Source organism: Meriones unguiculatus, chromosome 5 (assembly GCF_030254825.1).
Source record: "Meriones unguiculatus strain TT.TT164.6M chromosome 5, Bangor_MerUng_6.1, whole genome shotgun sequence".
Classification (NCBI taxonomy): Eukaryota; Metazoa; Chordata; class Mammalia; order Rodentia; family Muridae; genus Meriones; species Meriones unguiculatus.
Window position 1 is genome coordinate 131,580,606 of NC_083353.1, and position 12,301 is coordinate 131,592,906.

Here is a 12,301-nt window from a genome sequence, read left to right on the forward strand (position 1 = left end):
AGTGGCATGTCTCACGCTCTCACTCCCAGAGTGCACTGCCTCGGACACATCAAGCCACCTCTCCTACCCGTGATGGGGGTGGGGCTACTGCCACCCGGGATGGGCCAGGCAGGGGAGTGCACAGCACACACTCCGTGGCTGCGGGGTTGTTTACTAGCTTTCAGAAACACGCTTCCTGCCGGAGGGCTGTCACCGTGCCCTCGGGAGAGGGCTCCCTACCGACTCTTCCCAGATGGACGGGGTGAACCAAGCCCACAAGTGCCGTCTATGCTTTTCTCTTTAAAGGCGAAGACACGTCACTTTGCATTCACCTGCTGAATGTAAGCATCCTGAGAAACGTCTCTGACAGCTCGTCTTCACTGTCATTTGATGGGATCTAGAATCCTCTAGGAAACACACCTCTGGGCACATCTGTGAGGGTGTTTCCAGAACCAATTAACTGAAGAGGACGGGCCCAGACTGAGTGTGGAATAAGGAGGAAGAATAGAAGTGAGCTCTCTCTGCCTCCTGAGGGCAGATTCAAAGTGACACCATGTCACAGCAAGGTCCTGGGGCTTCTCAAACTGTGAGCCAAAAAGAAAACCCTTCCTTGCTTAAGCTGTTCTCACTGCTACTTAAATGGTCAGAGCAATGGAAAAAAACTAATGAACACAATGTAGTGGATACTTTTCTGTCAGCTGGAGAGGAGGGAGCCGCAACTGAGAAAACCCCCATAAGACTGGGCTGTGGGCATTTTCTTAATTAGTCATTGATGTGGGAGGACCAGCCTGTCGTGGGTGGTGCCATCCTGGGCTGTGGTCCTGGGTTCTCTAAGAAATCTGACTGAGAAAGCCGTGGGGAGCAAACCAGTAAGCAGCCTCCACAGCCTCTGCATCAGCTCCTGCCTCCAGGTTCCTGCCTGCTTGAGTTGCTGCCCTGGATTCCTCAGACATGAACAGTGACAAGGAAGTGCGAGCCAAATAAACCCTTTCCTCCCCAAGTTGCTTTGATCATGGTGTTTCCACACAGAAAAGCAACCGTAACAAAGACGTAAGGCTTCCAAACGTACTCATGAATGGTGATCTTTGTGGGGATTTCCGTCCAGAGCCGGGCGTAGCGAACAGGCACCACGGACTCCTGGGGGTCACGGTCAACATGCATGTGGAGCATGAGCCGACAGAAGGATGCTCGGAGGTCAAAGGGCAGGCTCTCATCAGACATGCACCGCAGGATCAGGTCTACAGACAGCTGTGTGGAAATCTGGTTGATGGCCAGATACTGGCGGTCCAAGCACATCCTTGCAAAGAGGTTGAGCTGGTACCTAAACACGAGAAATGTTAGAGTATCCCTCATGCCAACCAAAGCCCTAACAGACAGAGCACAGGCACTGGGTAGGACAACTCTAAGTACAGACAGCACAGAGCCAAATGTTTCATGAACAAATGACAGGCCTAACTGTCCCTATTACTCCAGCCTCTCCTGGCCAGGCTTTCCTAAGATCCAACATACCAAGGCCAAAATGGGCCCTGTGTCACATGGTGCTCCCTCTCTCCACCTTCCCCAGCCTCTGCTGGAATGCAGGGATCCCCAGAATCCACACTGACTTTGTCCCCACTTGGCTCCCACAGCAAACAGGGTCGGCCCACACAGTCCTAACACTGGGATGAAGGCTGCTCCAGAGACACAGGACCTGGGATGCCCCAGACACTCTGCATCCCTCCCTGACTCCCACCAACTTCGGCCTTGAATTTCATCCCTTAAATTCAAAGATCTGGTTACATCTTTAACTGGGGTTGTTAAAGTGTGGTTGTTTCCCTAAGGCGGCTGTGACGCGGCTGTGAGGCGGCTGTGAGGCGGCTGTGACGCGGCTGTGACACGGCTGTGACGCGGCTGCCCTTGGTACCTGTAGTAGGTCAGAACCTCGAGGTCGGCTTTGGCGCCCTCCCTGGCTTCCTGGGCGAGGTGCCTGATGGCTTTGCCGTGGGGCTCCTTGTTGCTGTCAATCCAGTAGAGCCAAACTTCCTCGTCGTCCATGTCGTCAGGGAGGATGGCGCTCTCCATGGGGTTTTCCACTTGCATGGACACCAGCCTTGAAAGCAAGGACACGCAAAGTCTATTAAGACGCACGCGTACGGCTGGGTGTTCCGGCAGACGCCTCCACGGGGCAGCTTACTTTGTCTGAATGAGGATGTCTGCGTTGCCAGGGCTCAGCATGAATTTGCAGATGAGTTCCTGAGTGACGGGGATGGCAGTGCTGTTGGACACACAGAGGTCAGACAAGTAGTCCAGAAACCTAGGAAGGGAAAAGCAAACATTAAGAAAAAGCACTTTATTTTTATATTTTAGTGGAGTGTAGCTTACTGATTCTTCAGCAGCTTCATTGTTGTCAACAAACTGTCTTGCATGTATGCTCCCACTTTTCATTCAGAACAACTGTAAGTACCAAGGTGCGCATGTCTGGACGCGGCCATGGCAGCACCCTGTGCGTGGAGGCCATAGAGCAGTGGCCGAGCCCGTTCTCTCCACCGTCTGCTGGACTGTGCCAGGCTGGCCCGCAGACTGTGGGGGTCCGGTGCTCTGTGGTGCCAACTGCTTCTTCCCGAGCTCCCAACATGAAGTGGTGTAAACCTCCCAAACCGTCCCTGCCTGCACCCGGCTGGGCAGGAGGTGGGCGGAGCCTAGGTTTGAGGAGGGAGGAGGAGGGAACAGGGTGCCAAGGGTCAGCATGAACTGTGAGGACTGCCCGATGGAGCAGGGGCAGCCCAAGCGGAACATGAGCAAGGATCTCTACTGCGCAGGAGCCTTGTTTAAAGAGGGTATGTGTGTCTCCGCTTCATTCAGTCATGTTCATCTATTAGCATGACTCAGGTTCAGGAAATCATTTCACCAGGCAGAGGTGGCACACGCCCTTATCCCACGGCTTGGGAGACTGAGGCAGGCAGATCTCTGAGTCATCGCGCACAGCTGTCCTGTGCACAGGCGCCTGCCTGGGTCTACATGAAGGCATTCTGCAGCTCTGCTGTGGCTTCTTCCGGCACTGGGGCCTGCACCTGAGCCTCACACGCTTGCTGGGAACTCCCCAACTGTTTGTAAGTCTACTCTGCCAGGGTCCTACTAAGTTACCCCTGCTGTCCTTCAACTCTCTGCCGCAGCCCGCTCCCCAGCCTGTGACCCTCCTGTCAGCCTCCGGAGCAGCGGGATCACAGGGCTGAGAACACAGGGATAGCACACTTAAGTGCCAGGCTAGGCTGCGTGCACTTCCCTCGCCCGTGGGGGCCTCACACTAGACTCCCCAGCACCAGACCCAGGTCAGCAGTGTGCCTGAAGGGCTCTGACTGACTGCGACGCCCTGACGGTTGTCACAGAAATAAACGCGTGGTCTGCCCACCAGCAGCCGGTGCTACCGAAGATGTTTACCCGCGCCCGCCAGAACAGACCTGGGCTCCCGGTTCCTCCGGAGCAGGCTGACGAAGGTCTCGATTTCTTTCGCCGTGATGTGTTTCTCCAGGAGTTTGCGGTTATTGTGTAGCAAGGCCGTGATTGTGTCCTCTGCCAAAATGTCATAGCCGATCTGCGACTGCATGATGCAGAAGTTCTTGGCGATGTACTCCTGTGGAGAGGCAGAGCCGTCAGCTGTGCCACCTGCGTCCCCAGCGGCAGCTCCCCTCACCGCGCCACCAGGAAGACCCATTTGTCAGGAGAAAACAAGAAAATAACTCCTCAACACAGAGAACTCGAGGAAATGAAAGTCACGTAATTTAAAGTGTAACCGAGGGCTCAGCGCAGAGCTTGGGTGAGATCGTTTACCCGGCAGGCACAAGGCTTGAGAGTCCGTCCTCAGCAGCACACACAGCTACCTACTAACTGATTAATTAAAAGCTGTGCCACTAATCTTATTTTGAAGATGGTTGCTAGCCCTCTTGTAAGTGAGAAAAACTATCTAAATTGAGTTTTTATGCCATGGTGACTTAGAATTTCACCAGCCCGCAAGAGGCCCTCAGACTATCACCAGAAGTGATCATTTCGGGTAAGATAATAATAATTTTTTTAAAAAAGCAAACGACTGCATGACTCCGCGCCTGTAGCTTGAGATCCGTGCAGCCATTTGAAGAGTCTATGTGGATCTGAGTTGGTTTTGTTTTTTCTCAGACTAATGCTAGAATGACAACAAGATCTTCCCTGATAAATACTATCAAAACTCTGCACATGGATCAGTAAAGAGTGATCAAACAGGGTCCTACAAAAGCTCAGGTTATTAAATAGACCCAGCCCCGCAGTAACTGTTTCGTAACGGCTGCACGCGTGTGGGAGGCTATGGATGTGGCTGCACGTGAGAGATCTCCTCCCTGGAGACAGCAGACGGCCAAACACGCTTTCACACGTGGGTGAGAGAATGAGACAGAGGGTAGAGACAGGAGGCAGCTGCAGCGGGGAGAAACGACGTGAGCAAAAGCAGAAAGGACAAAGGCCAGTAACCGTGGGAGCCCTGGGAGAAAGACACCGAGCAACGAGTGTCACCTGCAAGGGTCCTATGCAGGAGGAAACAGTGGGCAGGCGGGCCCCAGGCATACTCATGGGTCACATACAGGCGGGCAAAGCACACACATACAGAAAATGCAGGTATCTTTAATCGTATAAGAGAGTCAACTTGGCCAGATGATAATTTATTTGTTGCTTCAAGAAAGAAAGAATGAATAAATCTGGGGGCTGGAGAGATGGCTCAGCGGTTAAGAGCACTGACCACAGGACCTGGGTTCAATTCCCAGCACCCCCATGGCAGCTCACAACTGTCTGTAACTCTTGTTCCAGGGGATCCAACACCCTCACGTAGACATACACGCAGTCAAAACACTGATGTTCATAAAATAAAAATATAAAAATAAATGAAGAATCCTTGTGTGTGGTAAAGACCAAAATGTTATTCTAACCACGAGAGAGAATGCAGAGTTTCAATTATGCACTATTTAAGTCTGCTCCTTATTCTTTCTTTTTAACATTAATTACGTGTGTGTGTGTGTGTGTGTGCGTGTGTGTGTGCGTGTGTGTGTGTGTGTGTGTGTGTGTGCGCATGCCTACATCTGTGTCTGTTCACCACATGCATGAAGTACCCACAGAGGCCAGAAGACGGCAGCAGATATCCTGGACCTGGAGTTGCACAAGATTGTGAGCCCCGATGTGGGTGCTGGGAACTGAAGAAGCCGCTGCTCTTAGCCGTCTCTCCAGCCCTGAGCTGGCCAGCCAGGTGCTGTACTGGACGCCCCCAGCACCGCCCTGAACATCTGTCTCAGCATTCTGGACCTTACTCCTTCCCAGGGAGACGTGAATGCCACTCTGCCATCCTACAGAAATGTGGCTAAACAGGAGGACGACCACAGCGGCAGCATTTCAGTGGAAAAGAACTAGGTTCAGCAGGATGGGATTAGAGATGCTATTATAGTATGTGTTAAATGTCATGTATGGAAATTCGGATGCTCAGGAGTCTGTTTATACTGTCAGCTTGCTTCATTCTTGCTGTGCCAGATTCTGTCGAGCTAATCTGTTCCACATATCCTTTTTGGTCCTTTCTCTAATCTTAAAGCTTAATTCCAAAGCCAACATATTTAATACATTCTTCCTAAAGGAGAAAAAAAATGTTTTCTTGCTAGAATGCTTTCAAGCTCTCAGGAGATGACTCAGAGCCAGGAATTACACACTGGATCCATTCTTAAAACTGTAGTCTGGCAGCTGAGGGTGTAGGCGAGTCACAGTGCCTGCCTGGGGCCAAGTTTGACCCCCAATGCCACAACAAATACATATATATACAAATATATGCATATATATATATATACACACACACACACATAAAGAAAACAAACAAAAAACACTATAAGATTGCCCATATTACTCAGCGTCTATGCCTCTATTCTTTGTCTTAACTGTTTAAACTGAGCTGAGGTGTGAAAACGGCTTAAAACTAAGGCTGGAACAAAAAGAGAGGAAGCTGAGTGCTGCCAGCTTGTCTCAACAAACCCCTCCCCCGCCACCCCCCATCCCCAATCTCCACTCTCTGGCCCCACCCCCACGCCACCATCCCCCCCACCCCTTGGCCCTGCCCCCATTTCCCCCCACCACCACCCCATCCCCCTGCCACCCCCACCCCCATCTGTTACCCAGAGCTCTGATTCAGGCTCTGCCTCCCAACCCCCTCTCAGGCCATAGTCTCTCAAACTCAGCAAAACAGCAGCGATATACATCGACCCTTCTGTTGGGTAAGAAATACATGAAGAATAAGCTGCCAGGGAGGCAAGAATGCTAAAAGCCTGGTGTCAGACTTCGGCCTCACTTAACCCAAAGAGCCCTGTTACACAGTTTTAAGGACTATTTGTATTTTGTGTGTGTGAGCGTTTTGCCCGCGTGTATGTCTGTGCCAACAGAGGACAAAGGGGGACATTGGACCCCCCGGGACTGGAGTTACAGTAGGCCATGAGCTGGCATGTGAGTGCTGACATGGAACCCGGGTCCTCTGGAAGAAAGGCAGACTCTCACATATTTTAAGGACAAAGTGAGGCTGGCAGAGCCGGCTTCTGGCTGCACCCCTAGGTCCACGCGGGGCACCCGTCCTCCACAGCTCGGACTGTCCTAGGACCACGCGGTCCTTCCAGCACCATCATTCTTTCAGACCCACCCTGCTGCCCTGGCGTGTGAAACATCGCTGGACGCACAGGTGTCCGAACACGTGGTCCCAGCAGAGGGGAGAGCTATGAAAGGCTCTAGAACCTTCGGGGTGAGCCTCCCCTCGAAGAAACGGGTCACTGGGGGCAAGTCTTGTGGTCACATAACCCAAGTTCCTGTTTGCTCTCCGCTTCCTGTTCTGCCTTGGCCTCCATGAGGGACTGTACACCTTCAAACTGTGGCCCAAACAGCCCTCCCTCCCTTGGGTTTGTTCTTGTCAGGAATTTGGTCACAAGGACAAGAAAAGTAACCAGCCCGATCACTCTGCCTCCCTAAAGCACCTGTTCCCACTCAGCCAGCACTGATCCCATCTCCACCCCTCCGGGGCTCTGCACCCCTGGGCATCCCCCACTCTCCCTCCCCACAGTCCCTTCCCCGTTTCAGGTGCACGTGTTGTTGGGTCTTGGCGACTGGAGGACATGTCAGGGGCAAAGCTGCAACTTCTGAGCTGCTCACACCAAGAAGTCAGGGCGCCCTGCTCGGCGGGCGCTGGACCAAGCACAGGAGCGCAGGACAGCCTTCAGGTTTACCTCCTACGGACGCACACCTGCCTAGCTCAACGCCCGGCCCTAGAGATGGCTCTCCCAGCTGCCCGCACGACGCCCACCCTTGCCAAGTCCGCCTCCTCGGGTGGGTCTACACTGAGACAGCCACGGAGGCCGGGCCCACCTGGTTCTTCCTGTAGTCCTGCTGCGAATGGCGCAGCACGCGGTAGCACAGGCGCAGCACATACTTGTAGGGGGCGTATCTCTGATCGCCCAGGTCCTCCAGCCTCAGCATCGACCCCTCGCCCGCCTTCTCCTTGAACGGTGCTTTAAGGATCCCGAACACCTAGAGGAACAAAGAGAGCCTCCTGATCTGACGGGCACACGTGTGTGCTTTGCACCGTTTGCATTTTTGACACAGACTTTAAAACTCTGTAGAAATACGTGAGCGGAATTCATGCAAAGGGGGGAGATACTTGGTGATTGCTAGTCCTGGAAAATAAACACCGATGAACCTAAAACTCCACTGCTTACAAGAGTACCCAAAGTCAATAAGAAATCCACATCCACAGCATGATTAATTTTATTTAGAAATTATTTTATTTAGATAGTAAATTTGTAGTTGTTCGTATCAAGCTTCACGGACACATTCAGATTGATTAGACTATATTTTGTATATGCTTTTATTATTCTGTTCTTTGTAACTTTCTCAAATTAAAATAATAAAAAGGACACATATACTTTTTAACCTGAAATTTACATCAGGCAGTGGCTTCCAAATGTCACTCTTACCTCGTTCTAGAAAAAAGGAAATAATTCCAAATACATATGCACCAGAAACAGTGATTCTGAATACATGAAGGTCTTCCTCAGAGAGTCCCTTCACTGTTCACAGTAGACAGATAAATGGCCACAGGAGCGAAGGAGCCAAGGGAGCAAGCAGGGAGACACCCACCCCCACCTCCAGTGAGCCAATTCCTGCCCAGTCAGGGGCACTGAAAAGGCAGTCCTGGGCCTCCGGGGAAGGAGCCAGCAGGCTGAGAGTTCTCTGTGAAGGAACACCAGATCACAGCCGTGGGCCTCAAACAAGAACTCAAAGTAGAAAGGAATTGTCCCTTGGAGTTCATGAACTACGACAGCATGTTTCTTTGAGACTTTTATGTTCTCAAGTTTCTTTCTGCCCAGGTGGAGACACTTACAGGATCCACACTTAAAACTCACAGAAAGGGAAGGAAGTGTCTAGGTGTCATTTGTTACGAAGCCAGACATAACGGATACAAAGATTTCCCTGATACTGTAACTCAAGACATGAAATATGCAAATTCAGCTCACTGAGCGACTCACCTGTGCTAGTATGTTTTGTTCCCTCATGAGCTTCTGCCGCTCCCGGTTGGGCTTGGTGACCACCACGTCCAGCACGTCCTGGCCGTTGTTAGTGACATCCGCCACAAAGAAGATGAGGTCTTCCAGCAACTTAGTCACAAATCTATCACAAAGGAAGGGTTGTGACAATTATGGACTATGAGGAATCAGCTCTAAGAACTGAAACAGTAAGAAAGTTAAACTTCTTAAAATATATTTAATCAACAAAATACAGTATTATCTAATACAATTGATAGTTATCTGAACTTTAAGGATATTTCCTGTCCAGTTAGCCCACCCCTCAACTCCAATTCCAAATATTTGCAAACAGTTATTAAATAAAATCCTGTGAGTCTCAAGAACCAATGGACTGGGAAGAGAAGGCAAAAGTGATTCGATGTCACCATATATATGCCAAAAGAGAGCATCCGAGCCCCTGGAGTTCGTTGTAAGCTGCTATGTGTGTGCTGGGAATTGAACTCAGAACCTCTGGAAAAGAGCAAACAGTGCTCTTAACCACTGAACCATCTTCCCAGCCCCCATTATATATTTTAAAAGACACACATCTGAAAATGAAAAGGCCACCCAGGTCAAGAAGAAAGCAAGATCTCAAACAGTAAACACACACCTTTAATCCCAGCCTTTGGGAGGCAGCCGCAGGCAGATCTCTGAGTTTTAGGACTACCTGGTCTACAGAGCGAGTTCCAGGACAGCCAGGGCTACAACAGAGAAGCCCTATCTCAAAAAACCAAAAATAAACAAATAAATAAAACTTCAACTAAAAAAGAAAAGAACGAAGTGAGAATAATGCAATAAAGAGTAAGGATAAAGTAGTGATGCCGGATGGATGTGGGAAGGGCCAAACTGAGGCGGTGGGGGCGGGGAGAAGGTGAGGACCCTCCCTCGGGAGAGCCTCAGACACCCAGAGCCCTGAGTGGGCTTCAGCTGGGCGGTGCTGAGAGGACAGGAAACACAGAGAGAACCTCCACACCTGTGTTGGAAATGCTCACACGCCTCTCCTTATCAGAAGGCGTGAGTTCTCACACACCTTATCAGAAGGCGTGAGTTCTTGCCCTCAGCGTCCCAGCTCACTGTGGACTGGTGGAGAGGGGCCAATCCACAGCAGACAGAAAGTGAGCGAAAACAGAAAGAAAAAGCCACAGTGTTCCACCTGAAAAAAAGCCTGCACGATTAACTTCCAAAACACAGAAAACTGACATCAGGAAAGACATCCAGCATGCTAAGAGTCAGAAGGCTGGTTCCTCGCTGACAAACCCCATAACAAAGCCATCCTAAGTGGTATCTAAATGAGTGTGTTGTCAGTCCTCAACAGATAGAGAAAGCAAGTACCACCAAAAAAGAACATAATTTAAAATCGCTGGTGTGAATGAAGAGCAGATGGTGAGAGCCAGCAGAAATATGAGAAATTAAAAGTATATATATATATATATATATATATATATATATAAAATCACCAAAATGCCATTATAAGGCAGTATCAAAAGGATAATAAAATGCATAAAATTTTAAAACAGAAAGAGAAGTTAAAGAGTTCAAGGTCATTATTGGCTACACAGAGTTCACGAGCTCCCTGGGCTATATGAGTGCTGGTTTCACAAAGGAAAGGAAGGGGGTGCAGAGAAGAAAGGAGGGAAAGGAGGAAGGAGGGAAAGGAGAAAGGAGGGAAGGAGAGAAGAGAGGAGTAAAAGGAGGAAGGAGGAAGGGAGAGAGGGAGGGAGGAAAGAAAGAAGAGGAGAAGGAAGGACAGGGGAGGAAGGAGGGAGAAAAGAGGGAAGGGAGGGAGGGAGGAAGAAAAGAAGGAAGAAGGGATGTATAAATTATATGACGTGTTTATAAGAACCACCACACAGCTCCGTTTGTCGCATAAGGACAAGGTGGTCTAGCTGGCATGGCTGGATAAACCCTGTGCAACAGAGCCTAGTCCCTAGCTGCAGGAAGAGGCAGGAATGAAGGCCTTCACCTTTGCAGCAACCCGGTACATGCTGCAAGGCCACAGGTGCCCCTGTGAAGAGCTGTGACAGCTGCAGCCTCTGGGTCAAAGCAGGTCTGTCAGGCACAGTAACAAGCTGGCGCTCTCTCAGGCTCCAGCGGCAGCTTGTGCCCGCTCCCTCCCCATGACGGATGACTAACGCTGTGCTCTGCTGTGCTCTCACTCTCGTGGTGCAGTCAGGGAGCATACAGGAAAGTCAAGTGGAAGCATCTAAGGTGGAGGATGGAAGCCTGACACGGAGCTACCACAGAGTCCCTTCCTGGGGTGATGAAAGGAAAGCACAGGGAAGAGAGAGAAGAGCCAGCCCAGGCATCTGGAGCCTGCAGTGTTCTCGCACCCTCCCTTTGACCTTGGTTTTGACTAAAAGGAATATCTAATAATAACATCAATCCATAGGAGAAAAGTCAGGGTTGTCAGTTACTCTCAGGACAAACGTTCTAGTGAATTCTAAAGTCCCTGCCCTGACAGGCAGCACCAGAATGGGGGTCATGCCAGCAAATGAAACCCCCATTCTCAGGAGCGGCAGCCTCACTACTATTTTTCACGGAAGCAGTGGGGAGAAGGCAGGAAGAAGGGGTGGGCCACCGGCCTGAGGCTGGGCTGGAGGCTGTGCTCCATCCTCTGGGAACTGGGGAAAAGTGGCCGTGGAGGGAGGAGCTCCCAGACGGACACTCTGAGCGGGAATCTTCCCAGTCACCAAGGACACGCCTTAGAGAAGTGTATATGGGAGACGGGCAGGGACAGATTCACCAAGAGAAGGCCCCAGTGGGAGCACCCCTACTGCTCACTGAGGTCCATTTCCTGGGTCATCGGGAGATGGAGGAGCAGCTGGTCTCTGCTCTGGCCTTTGCTCAGTGACCATCACAGGGCAGGCTGGGGGCAGCTGTCAAACGCAGCTTCCCACAAGGAGAAGCAGCTCGAGGAAAAGAGGCTGGAGGCCGTGGTGTCTGTCAGCACAGTGACACGCTGAATTAAGGGGTGTGTGGCCCGGCGCACGCCTGAGGGATGAGGTCTCTACTTACGCATTTAGTGACTCACACTCACAGACTGTTATGGCCGGCACCTCTATCCCGTCTCCCTACACAATCCAAAGCTTGTTAGGTTCCCTGGCGCCAGCACACAGACATGAAGTGTGAACTAGTCATGCCCAGGCTGTACCAAACTTCACTGTGGGCACAGTACGATCTTAGCACTCTCCAATGATGACAAACATGGGTGGCCTCCGGTTTGGGGTCATTTAGAGCAAGGCTGGACATGTCTGCTCGCATGTTCCGCTGAGGGATGAAACCGGGGAGCCACACTGCCCCGTCTCTGCCCTGCTCTTCCTGGTGGGGCTGTCTGGCAGGAGTGAATGGTCTCAACGGCTGCAGACAGCTCTAGCGCACCCGGCAGACTCGGCCAACAGCTCCTCACTGCTCACACTCAGTCTGCAGCAGAGCACAGACGTGACGAGGCGGACGCCATGCGCCGAGGCCCTGGGAAGCACCCAACTGTCAGCCATGTGATGGGGTCTTCCTCTCACGGTTATGTGGAGTTTAACCCCCGTTTCCTCCAGACAGAACGGCAATGGCTACTGAAGGGTTATGAGAAGGAAGAGGTTCCTAAATCACTGGACCTAACGTGGCTCACACAAAGGGCAGGCGTGATTACCTCTCGCTGTAAACAGCCTTGTTTTTCTCACATATTTAAAAATAAATAGATGCATTAAGGACCAAAAATTCATTTTTCTGTGTAGTGACACAAGCAGAGAGCA

General features: G+C 51.1%; 1 protein-coding gene across 6 annotated transcripts in view; it reads right to left on the minus strand.

Annotated features, from left to right (window-relative positions):
• Positions 1 to 12,301, minus strand: part of Itpr2 (inositol 1,4,5-trisphosphate receptor type 2) — a 323,374-nt gene that overhangs the window by 230,927 nt on the left and 80,146 nt on the right. For all 6 annotated transcript variants that reach the window (XM_060384487.1, XM_060384484.1, XM_060384490.1 and 3 more), the window contains 6 exons: positions 8,520 to 8,661; positions 7,360 to 7,521; positions 3,417 to 3,589; positions 2,153 to 2,272; positions 1,883 to 2,068; positions 1,049 to 1,300 (listed from right to left, as the gene is read on the minus strand). In XM_060384487.1, coding sequence (XP_060240470.1) covers positions 1,049 to 1,300; positions 1,883 to 2,068; positions 2,153 to 2,272; positions 3,417 to 3,589; positions 7,360 to 7,521; positions 8,520 to 8,661 — 1,035 coding nt within the window. The remainder of the gene's footprint in view (positions 1 to 1,048; positions 1,301 to 1,882; positions 2,069 to 2,152; positions 2,273 to 3,416; positions 3,590 to 7,359; positions 7,522 to 8,519; positions 8,662 to 12,301) is intronic.